Genomic DNA, 12893 nt, shown 5'->3' on the forward strand with positions numbered 1-12893 from the left:
AGACGTAAATTATAATCATTACCTTTTTTATCCAATACAGACAAAAAAAAACTGTAACCTTTTGAAAAATTAACCAAACCTAAAATAAGAAACAAAATTCCTTTTTTCCTTAAACAAGTAAGTGATAAACTTTAAATTAGTGAAAATTATGTAAAAACACTAATATTTTATTCTTCAGAATATAACAAAAAACCAAAGAAAATGTCTAGACGCGCCATACTGAAGGAGGTTGTCCGCAGCTTGAACGCAGCCGCTAACAGCAGCTCTAGAAACTTCTCATCAACAGCGGCCGCTGCCTCTCAGGAATAATTACTTAAAAATAGTTTTAAAAGTGTAGCTTTTCTACAAGTAGGGTCTGCTTGTAATGGATAGCTCTTAAGCATAATATCTCTAAAATGAAGTCCTAAGAATGTAAGTATGTGCTGTAAAAATGTAAGTATCCTGTATTTTCGCAATTTTGACTAATTATTCAACAATTTTGTTTATTCTTATAAATTATTAAATTCTGCTTTTTAGAGTTCTGACAAGTGTTAATGTTCGTTTGTCCTACCGTCTGATTTTTGAGCTTCGCGCTTATGAATGTTGTCATACTTAGGTTTAAAAATATTGAAGTAATGAACTGGGAATTAGGGTTCCTCTCTTGCTCAAGCTATCCATCAACAGAGACTTGACAAAAATAGAAACCTTCTCCCCCCTCTCAGGTATGCAATTCCAGTTCTCCCCTATTTTCAAGTATGACTTTGAAATAAGTTAATATTCGCTGGATTAGAAACGGTTCCTAGTCATACTGAAAAATCGTGTATCGTATCGTATTATAGACTATTTTCTACAAATGATAAATTAAAAAATACCAGTTTTGTAATTTTTATTATGCTTTAAAGCTGTCTATAATACGATGCTATAAACAAATTTTACAATTCCGCATTTGGATATTTTTTTCAAATTTTAGATTACTAATTGTGTAAATTTATTTGTGTAAGTGCATCTCAGACTTTTTGAAATTTTATTATTAATCAATATTTAAACTTTTGACCTAATCTTTTCTAATATCATAAAACGTTTCTAAATATAAAGGTTGAAATTTACTTCTCAGCTGTTTTATTTTGACAGATAAAGTCGTCTTACAAAGAAAGACTGATAAAATAAAATTACAAAGGAAAGTTTAAAATATTCTATGATAATAAAGAGTTATAGTTTATATCCTGTCTTAAAAACTAGTAAGGTTTTTTTTGTTTTTATTGGAGCTTCATATAGGGCCTGTGATGGTTTAGAACATCTTCTTTTTAGATTTAATGTTTGGGATGGTTTAAGGATATTTTTCTATTTTCGTTACCCCTTTAAATACACATCTCCTAGATTTTGGGGCGCAGTCGCTAGTATATTAAAATATGGTAAAGTTATTCGACACCCTCTTTTAAGGCTTTGCAGTCGCAATTGTGGGTAGTTCTGCTGCAGCTACGTTTTGTTGAAAAAATAAGGACATGTTTTGGAAAGTTGACCGACATGACACGACAGCCGCGACCCAACCGAAATCTATGATTGAGTTTTTTCACTTCAGTCGCCCAAACTGCTCTATATTATTTTGCAATCGCCCTTTGTTTTACGTAATACTTACATTTATGGTCAATAAATATAATTTTTCCAGGTATGAGATCGTTAGACCTGACAGAATTAATGAAGCTATTGAACTTTTGTATGCTACCTATCATCCTCATGAAGTTTTAACCAAACATTTGGGTAAGTTTCCCAGCTTAATTATTCTTTTGTATGTCACATATCATGATAATGAACCTTTAACTAAACAATTGGGTAAGTGTTAGTAGATTATTATTATCTTGTGTATGCACAAACCAATCTTATGAACCTTTAACCAAACATTTGAGTAAGTTTTACAATTTATATTATTGTCTTTTGTATGATTCATGCCACCCCCATAAACCTTTAACTAAACATTTGGGTTAGTTTTACAGTTTATATTATTGTCTTTTGTATGATTCATACCACCCCCATGAACCTTTAACTAAACATTTGGGTTAGTATTATTTACAGTTTAGATTATTATTATCTTTTGTATGATACATACCATTTTTATGAAACTTTATCTAAACATTTGGGTAAATATTACAGTTTATATTATTATCATCTTTTGTATGATACATATCATCCTTAAAATAATTTTTAGTTGTTCTATGCAGTCTAGATGCTAAGTAATAGGTAGGATTTTTGTGTTTGTCTAAATGTGTTTTTAATATTTTTAGATTGTAGGATTCAGAATATTTATTTATCGCATCGTAGACAGCTTTCCGCAGATGGAAAATTACAAGATTAATTTCAGTTTTGTTGGCCCCTAGGGACCGATGGCCAGAGCGCTAACATAAGTTGATATTAATGTTAGGATAATATATTATTATTTGTAGGAAATTATCTTTAATTTGACATGATTTTTTTTCTGTATGGCCCAGAACTGATTTAAATCCGGCGGATAGATATCAGTTTTGAAGCCACACGAAAAAATCATTTCTGGACGTTCTGTAGAGTTTGTATTTTTTCAAATGAAAAACATATTTTTTTACTTCAAACAGGCATCAGTTTTCATGAAACCTAATCTTAATCTAATATTTAAAAATGCTGGGAATTTTAAATTAATAGATTGTTTTTAAGATTTTTAATTTAATTCCAGGATTAATGAAGGGTGTTGGTTCTATTCCCGACCTGGATAAAATAGTAGAGAAATCAATCCAGGAGGTAAAAATTTTATATATGTCTAGGGGGGTTTTAAAAGGAGTTTTAGGCAGCCTAAAACCATTTCATGAATCATTTCAAAAAAAGGGGGAATCTTGTTTGTTTTAGCAAATACTAGATTTAACTGTTTCGATTGCATTAGAATTACTAGTTCGCTTTATTCTGATAGTTTTTTTACATCTTGAAAACAAGAATTTTTAAGGTTTACTAGAAAGACAAATATCACAGGGATTTAAAGGGATAAGACAATGGCCGATAAATTGATGTACGTCCCCTTAATGATACACAAAATTACCCCTTTTTGTAGATTATGTAGATTACAATGAATGGTTGAAACGTTTGGACACTGAGTTAACCAATTAATAAAAAATCATTAAAGTCCCCTAGGTTGTTAACCCACCGAAGATAAAACGTTATCATAAGACTTTGGATGCTTGTGTAATAAACAGCCCAATTCCCCCTCCCTCCCTGCAATTAACAAATATAAATTCAATTTTTATGTTTTAGAATTTGTCTCTGTTTGCCTATGATGAGAACAACCAGGTTCTTGCTGTATGCATTAATGGCAAAAGCAGGTAGGATTTGTGCGCTAGTGAAAATGGGCTGAAATAAAATTTAAATACAGTCATCACAAAAGCTTTAACTTAAATAAAATAGCCTTAAACCACCCTTAAAGCTATTTGAAGTTTCCGATAGATAACTTATTCGGTTAAGTGATTAGTGATATTCAACGGTCAGACCAAAAACCCTTAATATAACCGGATAACTACACAACGTAACTATAAATGATGCATTCCCATAAAAGTATATTTTTAATATTCAATTTACCATTTTTTTGCAGAGTGAATAGTTATAAATCTTGAAACCATTGTCCATCGGACAGACGTCTTTCGTTATTAGATGATAGGTATATTACTGAATCTAATTTGTTTATTTATTTTCAGCAAAGACGATTGGCATCTGAGTGTAGATGAGGTTGCCAACAAGTTTTCTGATCCTAATGTCAGGTATACATAATTTGTTTAAAAAATACTGTTCTTTAGGCTTGTTGAGGTAGTACAGTCTTTGGTAGTTTGCCTGGTAGAGCACAGTACGCCCCCCCCCCTCCTTAATTTTAAGAAATTGAAAATAAAGGGGGGGTTTGCAGTTTTAATGTGTTTCACTTTAGATTTGTTTACAGGGTAACCCCGCATTGCTAGGGCTCCCGCAGGGTTTCAACATAAAAAAAACAACCCCACAACAAACACATTTTCAATTTATCTGTGCTCGAGCTTTAGTGGACACCTGTGAAGCACTTAATTTAGATTCTACAATTTTTTTAAATTGTAGTAAATAGTGTATTCTATGAAGGCATATCATAAATATATTGTATGCTATAAGTTATCGTGCAAGGTTTCAGACGAATAAGATGATTCTAATATGTTTTAATATTTAGACCTCTGGTTGCTATCAGACAACAGACTCACAACGAGGGTGCCAAGATTTTTGATGAGGTAAAGTTTTTGATCATAGATTTTACGTAACAGGATGTCTATCTGTCTGAAAGAAAAGATCTCGCTGGATCTATATGGTTCTCCTTTATTGCTTTAGGGGAGGGTACCTCCACTCTCCCTATATAAATGACCCTTTAACAAAATTACCTCCCCCACCACGATAAAAAAATATTTAGTTTTTCTTTTAAAACTAAAATTTATAGCGAAGTGTCGACATATCCTATTCTAAAAAGCTTTTTTGTTTGTCGCTAACTGCTAACTGCCCGGTATGGTTCTCCTTTACAGCGAAGCTTCTTATAGGTACATAATTAGGTTTGTAACTAATTTAGGGGACGGTATATCTACCTTCCCAAGAAAAATTGCCCATAGGAAAAATAACCCTTTTGTCTGATTGATTAATTGAGGGAAAAATAACCCTTCCCACCTCCTAAAAAAATAACATTTTCTTTCCTTTTTCTTCTTGAAACTAAAATTGAAAGTGAATGGCTAACTTCCCCTCACCCTCATTACCTAAAGTGTTTCTAGAGGCATCTAATGGCAAATCCGCTAGTTTAATTTAAAAGAAATATATTAAACATTAAACCCTGTAGATGAAATTACAATTTTATAAAAATCACTAAACCTTTTAATCTATTGTACAAATAATTTTAGGTTGGAACTGATGTTCTGTTTGGAATTAAGATGGTTGGAATCCATCCCTCTCTGGCTGGCAAGGGCATGTCAACAGATATCATCAGGTATAATTAATTATAATTGTCTGTCTTAGTATGTATGTCTGTCTGTCTGTCCGTATCTGGAATAAAAATAGTTGGAATCCATCCCTCTCTGGCTGGCAAGGGCATGTCAACAGATATCATCAGGTATAATTCATCATATTTGTCTGTCTGTGTATGTATGTATGTCTGTCTGTCTTTATGTCTGTATCTTGAATTAAGATGGTTGGAATCCATCCCTCTTTGGCTGGCAAGGGCATGTCAACAGATATCATCAGGTATAATACAATTTATTATATTTGTCTGTCTGTCTTTCCGTCTGTCTTTCTGTTTGGAATTAAGATGGTTGGAATCCATCCCTCTTTGGCTGGCAAGGGCATGTCAACAAATATCATCAGGTATAATACAATTTATTATATTTGTCTGTCTGTCTTTCCGTCTGTCTTTCCGTCTGTCTTTCTGTTTGGAATAAAGATGGTTGGAATCCATCTCTCTCTGGCTGGCAAGGGCATGTCAACAGATATCATCAGGTATAATTCATTATAATTGTCTGTCTGTCTGTCTGTATGTCTGTCTGTATGTTTGGAATAAAGATGGTTGGAATCCATCCCTCTCTGGCTGGCAAGGGCATGTCAACAGATATCATCAGGTATAATTCATTATAATTGTCTGTCTGTCTGCCTGTCTGTCTTTCCGTTTGTCTGTCTTTCTGTTTGGAATTAAGATGGTTGGAATCCATCCCTCTCTGGCAGGCAAGGGCATGTCAACAGATATCATCAGGTATAATTCATTATGATTGTCTGTCTGTCTTTCCGTCTGTCTGTATGTCTGTCTGTCTGTATCTGGAATTAAGATGGTTGGAATCCATCTCTCTCTGGCTGGCAAGGGTATTTCAACATATATCATCAGGTATAATTCATTATATTTGTCTGTCTGTCTGTCTTTATGTTTGTTTGGAATAAAGATGGTTGGAATCCTTCCCTCTCTGGCAGGCAAGGGTATGTCAACAGATATCATCAGGTAAAATTCATTATGTTTGTCGTTCCGTCTTTAATTATATTTTAAATTTCAGACGCTCCATCTTGCTGGCCGGTTGTCTGGGGTACACAGGTCTGAAGGCCGAGGCCACAACCTCCTATGCTCAGGCAGCTTTCCTTACCATTGGATTCACACCAGTCGCTGAGGTCCTCTACAAGGTATGTGTTTCCTTTCTATGGCAAGATTTATCCTGAGGTGGATTCCTTAAAAGAATTTGCCTCACTACTCGCTTGTAAGACAGAATTGTTTTTGTGAACAGTTCTCCAAAATAACATTAAAAATCTACAAAAATTAAATAAAATCATAGAAGTGTTATTAATATAAGATTTTAGTGAGGCAGATTTTTTTAAAGAATCCACCTCTGTTTCATAGCACATCTACAATGTCCGTTAGTTTTTCTCGGATGAAACTTTGTGAAACATTCCCATGATTAAGCAGATTTTCAACTAAAAAATATTCACGGAGGTCGGACTACTTTTTAGCAGGTTTTTGGCTATTTTTATATTTTTCACATATTTCCCTATATATTTTGTGTTTTTGATCAGATTTTCAAAACTTTTGTAGATAGGTGTATCAAAATAAAATATCCTTTCGTTCCATCCATGGTAATCGGACTGTTTTTTAGTCAGGTTCTGGCTATTTTTTGTATTGGCTATATTTTTTCTTATAAATTTGATATATTTTTTTAGGATTTCGAATATAACGGTGAGAAGGTCTTTGCTGGAGTTGAGGGTGAAAAGGGACTCGTCCTTTTCCAGAAGAAATTCTTCCAATCTTGCCTCAAGCACATTGTCTAAACAAACCAATCAATAGTTCAAGCAATAGAACAAAAAGTGACGAAAAACTGTATTTATATAACCAAAGACGACGTAGGAAAGCAATATGTATTCGTTTTTTTAGCCTTTTTGAGTATTGTAATGATGTTATTTATTTGTGATCTGAACTTTAGATAAAGTATGGAAATAAATATATATATTTACAAATGTACTATTTTCATCTTGTTCTATAAATAATTGTTTCCCATATTCTGTCTCTGTAGATATTGGTAAACAAAGATTTTTTTTTATTTTCAGGTTTTAAAGCGAAGCTTTTCTATATTACGGTTCGGTTCGTCTGTACGTAACGAATAGTTCTTATCGTTTATTGGGGCATGTTGAAATTATCCTATCTATTTCAAACAGTTACGAACAATTTAGGAAGCGTAGCAACTCTGTATTTGTCACCAGAATGACCGTATATCCATTAAAAACATGCTGATTTGTTTTCTTTTTGTATGATGTACCTCCTATTTATCTGATTTTTGGAATAATGATTCCTAGGACAATAAGGTTTAATATTTTAAGTTAGGAATCTCTATAATAAAATCCTTAAAATGAAAGTAAGTCCCTTACTGTATCATGTATTAATTTAATTTTGCAACAAATTTATGTACAATTTTGTTTAGACTTGAAAATTAATTTTCTGCTAAATAAGTTCTGACATTCGACTAGTATTAATATTGGTTTGTCCTAAATTTATTCATAGCCCAATCAGTCAGCATTCACCCTCAATCATTAAATCAAAAGCACGAAACTTTTTTAAAAAATTATCAAGAAAAAAATAACATTAAATCGGACCTAGTAAAGAGTAGTTAGCCATAGTCAGGAGAATCTTTAAAAAATTTCAAACCCCAATCACCAATGTCATATAGACCGCGATCGTACATAGGTTTACGGACGAACCAAGTGAGAGTTATTTACCTGATAAATACCTCTGAGGTTGATAACAATGTACACCCAGATCTTTATATAAGGTTTCAAGTAGGGTTGGGCCGGATACTTTTTTGGCCGGATACCGGATACCGGATATCCGGCTGATTTCAAACGCCGGATATCCGGCCAAAGCCGGATATCCGGCAAATATCCGGTTATCCGGCCAAATTACCGGATATTAAAGTAGTAAAAAAAAATTTCTTCAGAAATCTTATATAAATTTACATAAAGTTAAACTTATTCAGAAAAAATGTTCTTCTAGCTTCAATAATAAGAAAATTATAGCCATTTAAGATTTTAAAAAGCAGAGATTTTTGGTGTAAAGTATAAAAAATTATAGAGCCGGATATCCGGCCGGATAGTTTTAATATCCGGTATCCGGCCGGATATTGAAAATGGCCGGATATCCGGCCACACCGGATATCCGGCCCAACCCTAGTTTCAAGGCGCTTACATCCCATATATTACATACAACAATTCTTTGATAATATAACCTTATCTGAAAATATAAACCCTACATGGTATTGGGTAACACCTGTTTTAAGCCAATGCATTTCCCCTATTCTTTCAATTAATTTAATCAAACATAATAGCTCAGTAGATACAATTTTTAACATATTATGTTATGACGCGGCTTGGGTCGAGATTCGAACCCATCATGTCACCAAGCTCCTTAACTACCAGTAGATGTGCTACTTATTTCGCTAATGTCGTGGGTTGAGTTAATCTGTTGAATCAATTTCATTTGTCTGTCTTAACTAGCATCCGAGAAAATTTTGTTGACCTATAAAAAATGTATCTCTGAGGAAGTTTTAAGGACTAACAGACGAACATAGTTATATAATATCTATAATACAAAGTAGCTTGATGTCTGTCCGCCTGAAGCTTAAGATCTCGGTAACCGCTAAACCAAATGGGCTCTCCTCTTCAGGGAATATCCCTACTCGTCCTGTGGTGGATTTAAGCTATTTCCCCCCCCCCCCCCCCAAAAAAAATGTTTTTAGGCAGTCACTTCCAAATAAATGGCAGCACTAGAAATACTTGATTTTTTTTTTAATTTTTTTTTAAATTGCCTCCTGGGGCAAAGCCCTTAGAGGCTAGGGGCGAAGCCGCTAGTATATATATATATATCAATATGTATTTTGGATGTTTTCCTGTAAGCCAAAACCAGCTCTTGATTGTCTTTCAAAATAAATTTACCATTATCAAGTATGATATGCATAGTTTTTGGAGCCAGCATTTTACTAACATAAAAAAAATCTGATATAACAAGGTTGCAAACATACATCAAAGCAAAGCTAAACAAATCACAATTCTTAAGAAAGGAACATCAATAAATGGTACACAGCTCCTGCTGAAGAAACTGTATATGGACCTGATTAAAACGTAAAAAAATATGCTAATAGGCCAAACCCTATAAAAGTTTTCTATGGTAGCCTAGGAGTTTTAGTTTACTGAGATTTACATAGATATAAAGGACTTTGACTTGGGATGATGACTCCTTGAAACATACTCTGCCTCTTAATTGCGATGTAAAGCGTCCATTCGCCATATAGTCAACTAACCCTATGATTGCATGATCTTTGTCTTACAAGTCCTAACTGTGCAATGGTAATGATATGCGCTGGTTTTTAGCCAAGGCATTTCCAGTGGCGTGCGAAGCACTTTGTCTAGGGGGGGGCATTTTGAAGATTTTGTAAAATTTTGCCCCCCCCTAAATCAAAGTGCCCCGGGGGGGCACTTTGCTTTAGGGGGGGGCATTTTGATTATATATACTAATTTTAAATAAGGGCGTTTTAAGGGGTGGGATTATTTGATTATGGGCCTTCTAGTCCTTATCCCTTCTTCCCCATCCCTTCCCCCATCCCTATTTCCCAGTTATATCCCCCATCTCTTCCCCCCACCATCTCTTCTCCCTCATCCCTTCTCCCCACCCTGCAATGACCGAAGGGAAGGGAGCTTGAAAGCATCTTCGAAAAAAAAATACAGAAGATAATTTAACCTTCCCCCCCCCCCCCCACCACAATACATTTTTTATAGGTGGAAGGGGATGTTATAAAATCTCAGCAGGAAGGATGAAAAACCCCATTAAAAAAAATTTTGGGGGGGTGGAGATAAAAACACTCATTTTGGAAATAATTTACCAAAAATTAACCTAATATGTAAAACTGATTTTAAATATTTCTTTATTGTATGACAACAAGGATGACAACATCTTTAAGTAGCAAAGCACAAAAAAAACATCCGACCTCCATGAATTTTTGATAGTTAATTATACTCCATAATGATGAGAATGTTAACATTAAGTTTTAGCCTTCTATCTTTAATTGCAGTTGAAAAAATCACATTTCCCCTTTAGCATTACGTACTGACAGCCATAGTGGATTATAGAGAAGCTAAAAAGTTATATCAACATATCCTACCCTCTTTAAATGGCACTCTGTTAATTTTTGATTAAGTGGTGTTTCCAAGGATTTATAAGGGCGGTGTGTGAAGCGCACCTAAAAATATTTACTCCCCCTTTGAACTAAAATCAATTAAAGACAACAAGAGTGGCGTATTTTATCAAGTTAGGAATATAGAGTGTAGTTAGTTTTAAGGGTTTTTAATGAAAATTCAAAATTTACATAAAAAAAACATGTTTTTTGTAAGGGTATGTACACAAAAAAAATGATAAACTTATCCTGAAAATAATATGACATCATATATATAGTTATACAGACAGACATACAGTGTTGAGAAAAAGGCTTAGATAAATATCAACGCTATTTCTTTTTTATATAAAATAACTTTTTGATTAAATATTTGTTGTTTACACATGTTTTTATAGAAATAAAAACAAAATATACAATATGATAAAAAGCAGAAACCATTTGGAAGGGCGCGAAGCGCAAATTTTTTTCTTCAAATATGCAGGGAGGGAGGGGTTTTTGGGCTATTTATTACACTAGTCCCCAATATTTCATATAAAATTTTCTTATTCGTTGGCTCAACAACTTTGGGGACTTGTGTACATACCCTCACAAAAAACATGTTTTTTTATGGAATTTTGATTGGTTGGTTAATTAAGTCGAGTTTCCATACATTTCATCAACTAATTGTAATCTTTATAAGGGGTAATTTTGTGTATCATCATTGGGGATGTACAAAATTTCTTTGGTAAAAAGTTTATATTATACAAAATAAAATACTTCCTATTACCTGGTTTGTTATGTTCAGTGAAAAAAGATTATAACCTAATTTCTACACTAATTAGAAAATTTGGTAAGGTTAAATGAATAGTAACTGTCTGATTGGCGCGAAGCGCCAAAATTTTTTTTTGGGGGTATTTCTTGATCTTTTTTTGGAAACTGGGATAGTTTTGCTTTTTGTAGGGTAGGGGGCAAAAAGGGGCATTTTTGTTGACCAGGGGGGGGCAAAATGGGGCATTTTTCAACATTTAGGGGGGGGCAGGGGGGGCGATGGCTAGGGGGGGGCAGGGGGGGGCGTTTTGATCGCTAGGGGGGGGCGATTGCCCCAAACGCCCCCTTCGGTTCGCACGCCACTGGGCATTTCCACTACTTAAACTATTTATGTCGCGCACCTGACATATCAGCAGTAGGGACGTCTTTAGTTGTGACGCGGTGTTTAACCTATCACCTTGCCGAAGATAAGCATATGCGCTACGTGTTGAGCCACGGTTGCGGATTTAGACTTAGGATGCTCTGACTTCAAGGCTAGCCTAAGAAATTTTATAGGATTTGGTCCAAGATCATAATTACTTTTTTTCAAGATAATGTAATAATCATATAGAGCTATATTGCCAGGGTCTCAAATCAATAAGACGTTTCTAACATGCCTTAATTAACGAAAAAGTTTATTTATTAGGGACAGACGGACTTATTTGAAATGCAGAAAAGCTTCGTTTTTTTAAAAATTAAGATTTAGCTGAAATACTTAGAAATGTGCACCTTTCTTGGTTGTATCACAAACCTGCAAAAAAAATAAGTAAATATTATATTTTCATAAGATTAACCTTTCCTTTAAACTAATATATATTTTTCAAATGCACAACAACCATTTCATCATCCATTTTACAATGAATTTACTGATATTAAGTCAAATTGAATTTCTAGGCTACCCTAGAATTTAGGGTCTAACAGTATGTCTGTCTGTTTGTTTGTCTGTACCAAAGGATCTCGCTTACCGCTGAACCGATCGGGTTCTCTTTTACAGGGTAGCTTCTCATGGGTCCCGGGAAGGTTTATAACTATTTTGGGGGAGGATACCATCAACCCCCCCCCCCTTAAGAGAAAACACACAAAAAAATTACGGAGAAACTTGAATGTAAAATAGAAATTTTTGGGGGGAGGGTACCACCACCCTCCCAAGAGAAATCACTCCTAGAAAAAAATTCTACCCCCCCCCCCCCCCTCTTTATATATAGGGAATCTGTAAGACTTAGAAACCTCCATCTCATAGGATAGTCTAAGCAATATTATAGGATTTGGCCTAAATTTTACGAACTGACAGAGCATAACTTAATTGTAAAGTAACTGGGCAGAATTAATATTCACTTGATAAAACCAGTTAATAGCGATAACAAAAAATCAAGTATCGTATCGTATTTTAGCCAGTTTTCTACGAATATCAAAATAAAAATTATAATAATAACACCAGTTAATTGTTAACCAGGAGCTTCAGTCTCTCGGTACTTAGAACTGTGTGTCATTTTTTCATAAGCAGAAAGCTGTCTGTAATACGATGCGATAGATAAACATTATGATATACACCTGATTAGCTCTTTTGTTTCTGGGCAAAAGTTTAAAAATGTTATTGTCAATAACGTAGGGACACTTTCTTCCTTGCATTTTTTCCAAGGAGGGAGGAGACATTGGACTGTTTATAACACTATTCCCCAAATTTTTATAATAACGTTTTCTTATTCGTAGACTGAACAACTTAGATTTATTTAGAATATTGATTGGTTAGTTCATTAAGTTGAGTGTCCAGACATTTCAACCCATGATTGCAATCTATAAAAGGGGCACTATTGTGTATCATCATTGTGGATGTGCCTCAATTTATTGGCCATTATATTTTTCCTTTAGATACCTGCATTTTGTCCGTCGCTAGAGTTTTCATTCTTTCTGAAGGAAAAGAGAAAGAAAGAGAAA

General features: G+C 34.2%; 1 protein-coding gene across 1 annotated transcript; it reads left to right on the plus strand.

Annotated features, from left to right (window-relative positions):
* Positions 1 to 170: 170 nt before the first annotated feature.
* On the plus strand, positions 171 to 6973 carry LOC145324800 (uncharacterized). Its single transcript, XM_080167442.1, has 10 exons — positions 171 to 301; positions 629 to 701; positions 1646 to 1737; positions 2681 to 2745; positions 3250 to 3317; positions 3687 to 3749; positions 4178 to 4235; positions 4887 to 4972; positions 6021 to 6144; positions 6676 to 6973. The coding sequence occupies exons 1-10, from the start codon at positions 202 to 204 to the stop codon at positions 6781 to 6783; spliced, it is 837 nt and encodes a 278-aa protein (XP_080023568.1). The 5' UTR covers positions 171 to 201; the 3' UTR covers positions 6784 to 6973.
* The last annotated feature ends 5920 nt before the right edge of the window (positions 6974 to 12893 follow it).

The sequence above is a fragment of the Acartia tonsa genome, chromosome 7, assembly GCF_053477335.1.
Source record: "Acartia tonsa isolate MP-2025a chromosome 7, ASM5347733v1, whole genome shotgun sequence".
Lineage (NCBI taxonomy): Eukaryota > Metazoa > Arthropoda > Copepoda > Calanoida > Acartiidae > Acartia > Acartia tonsa.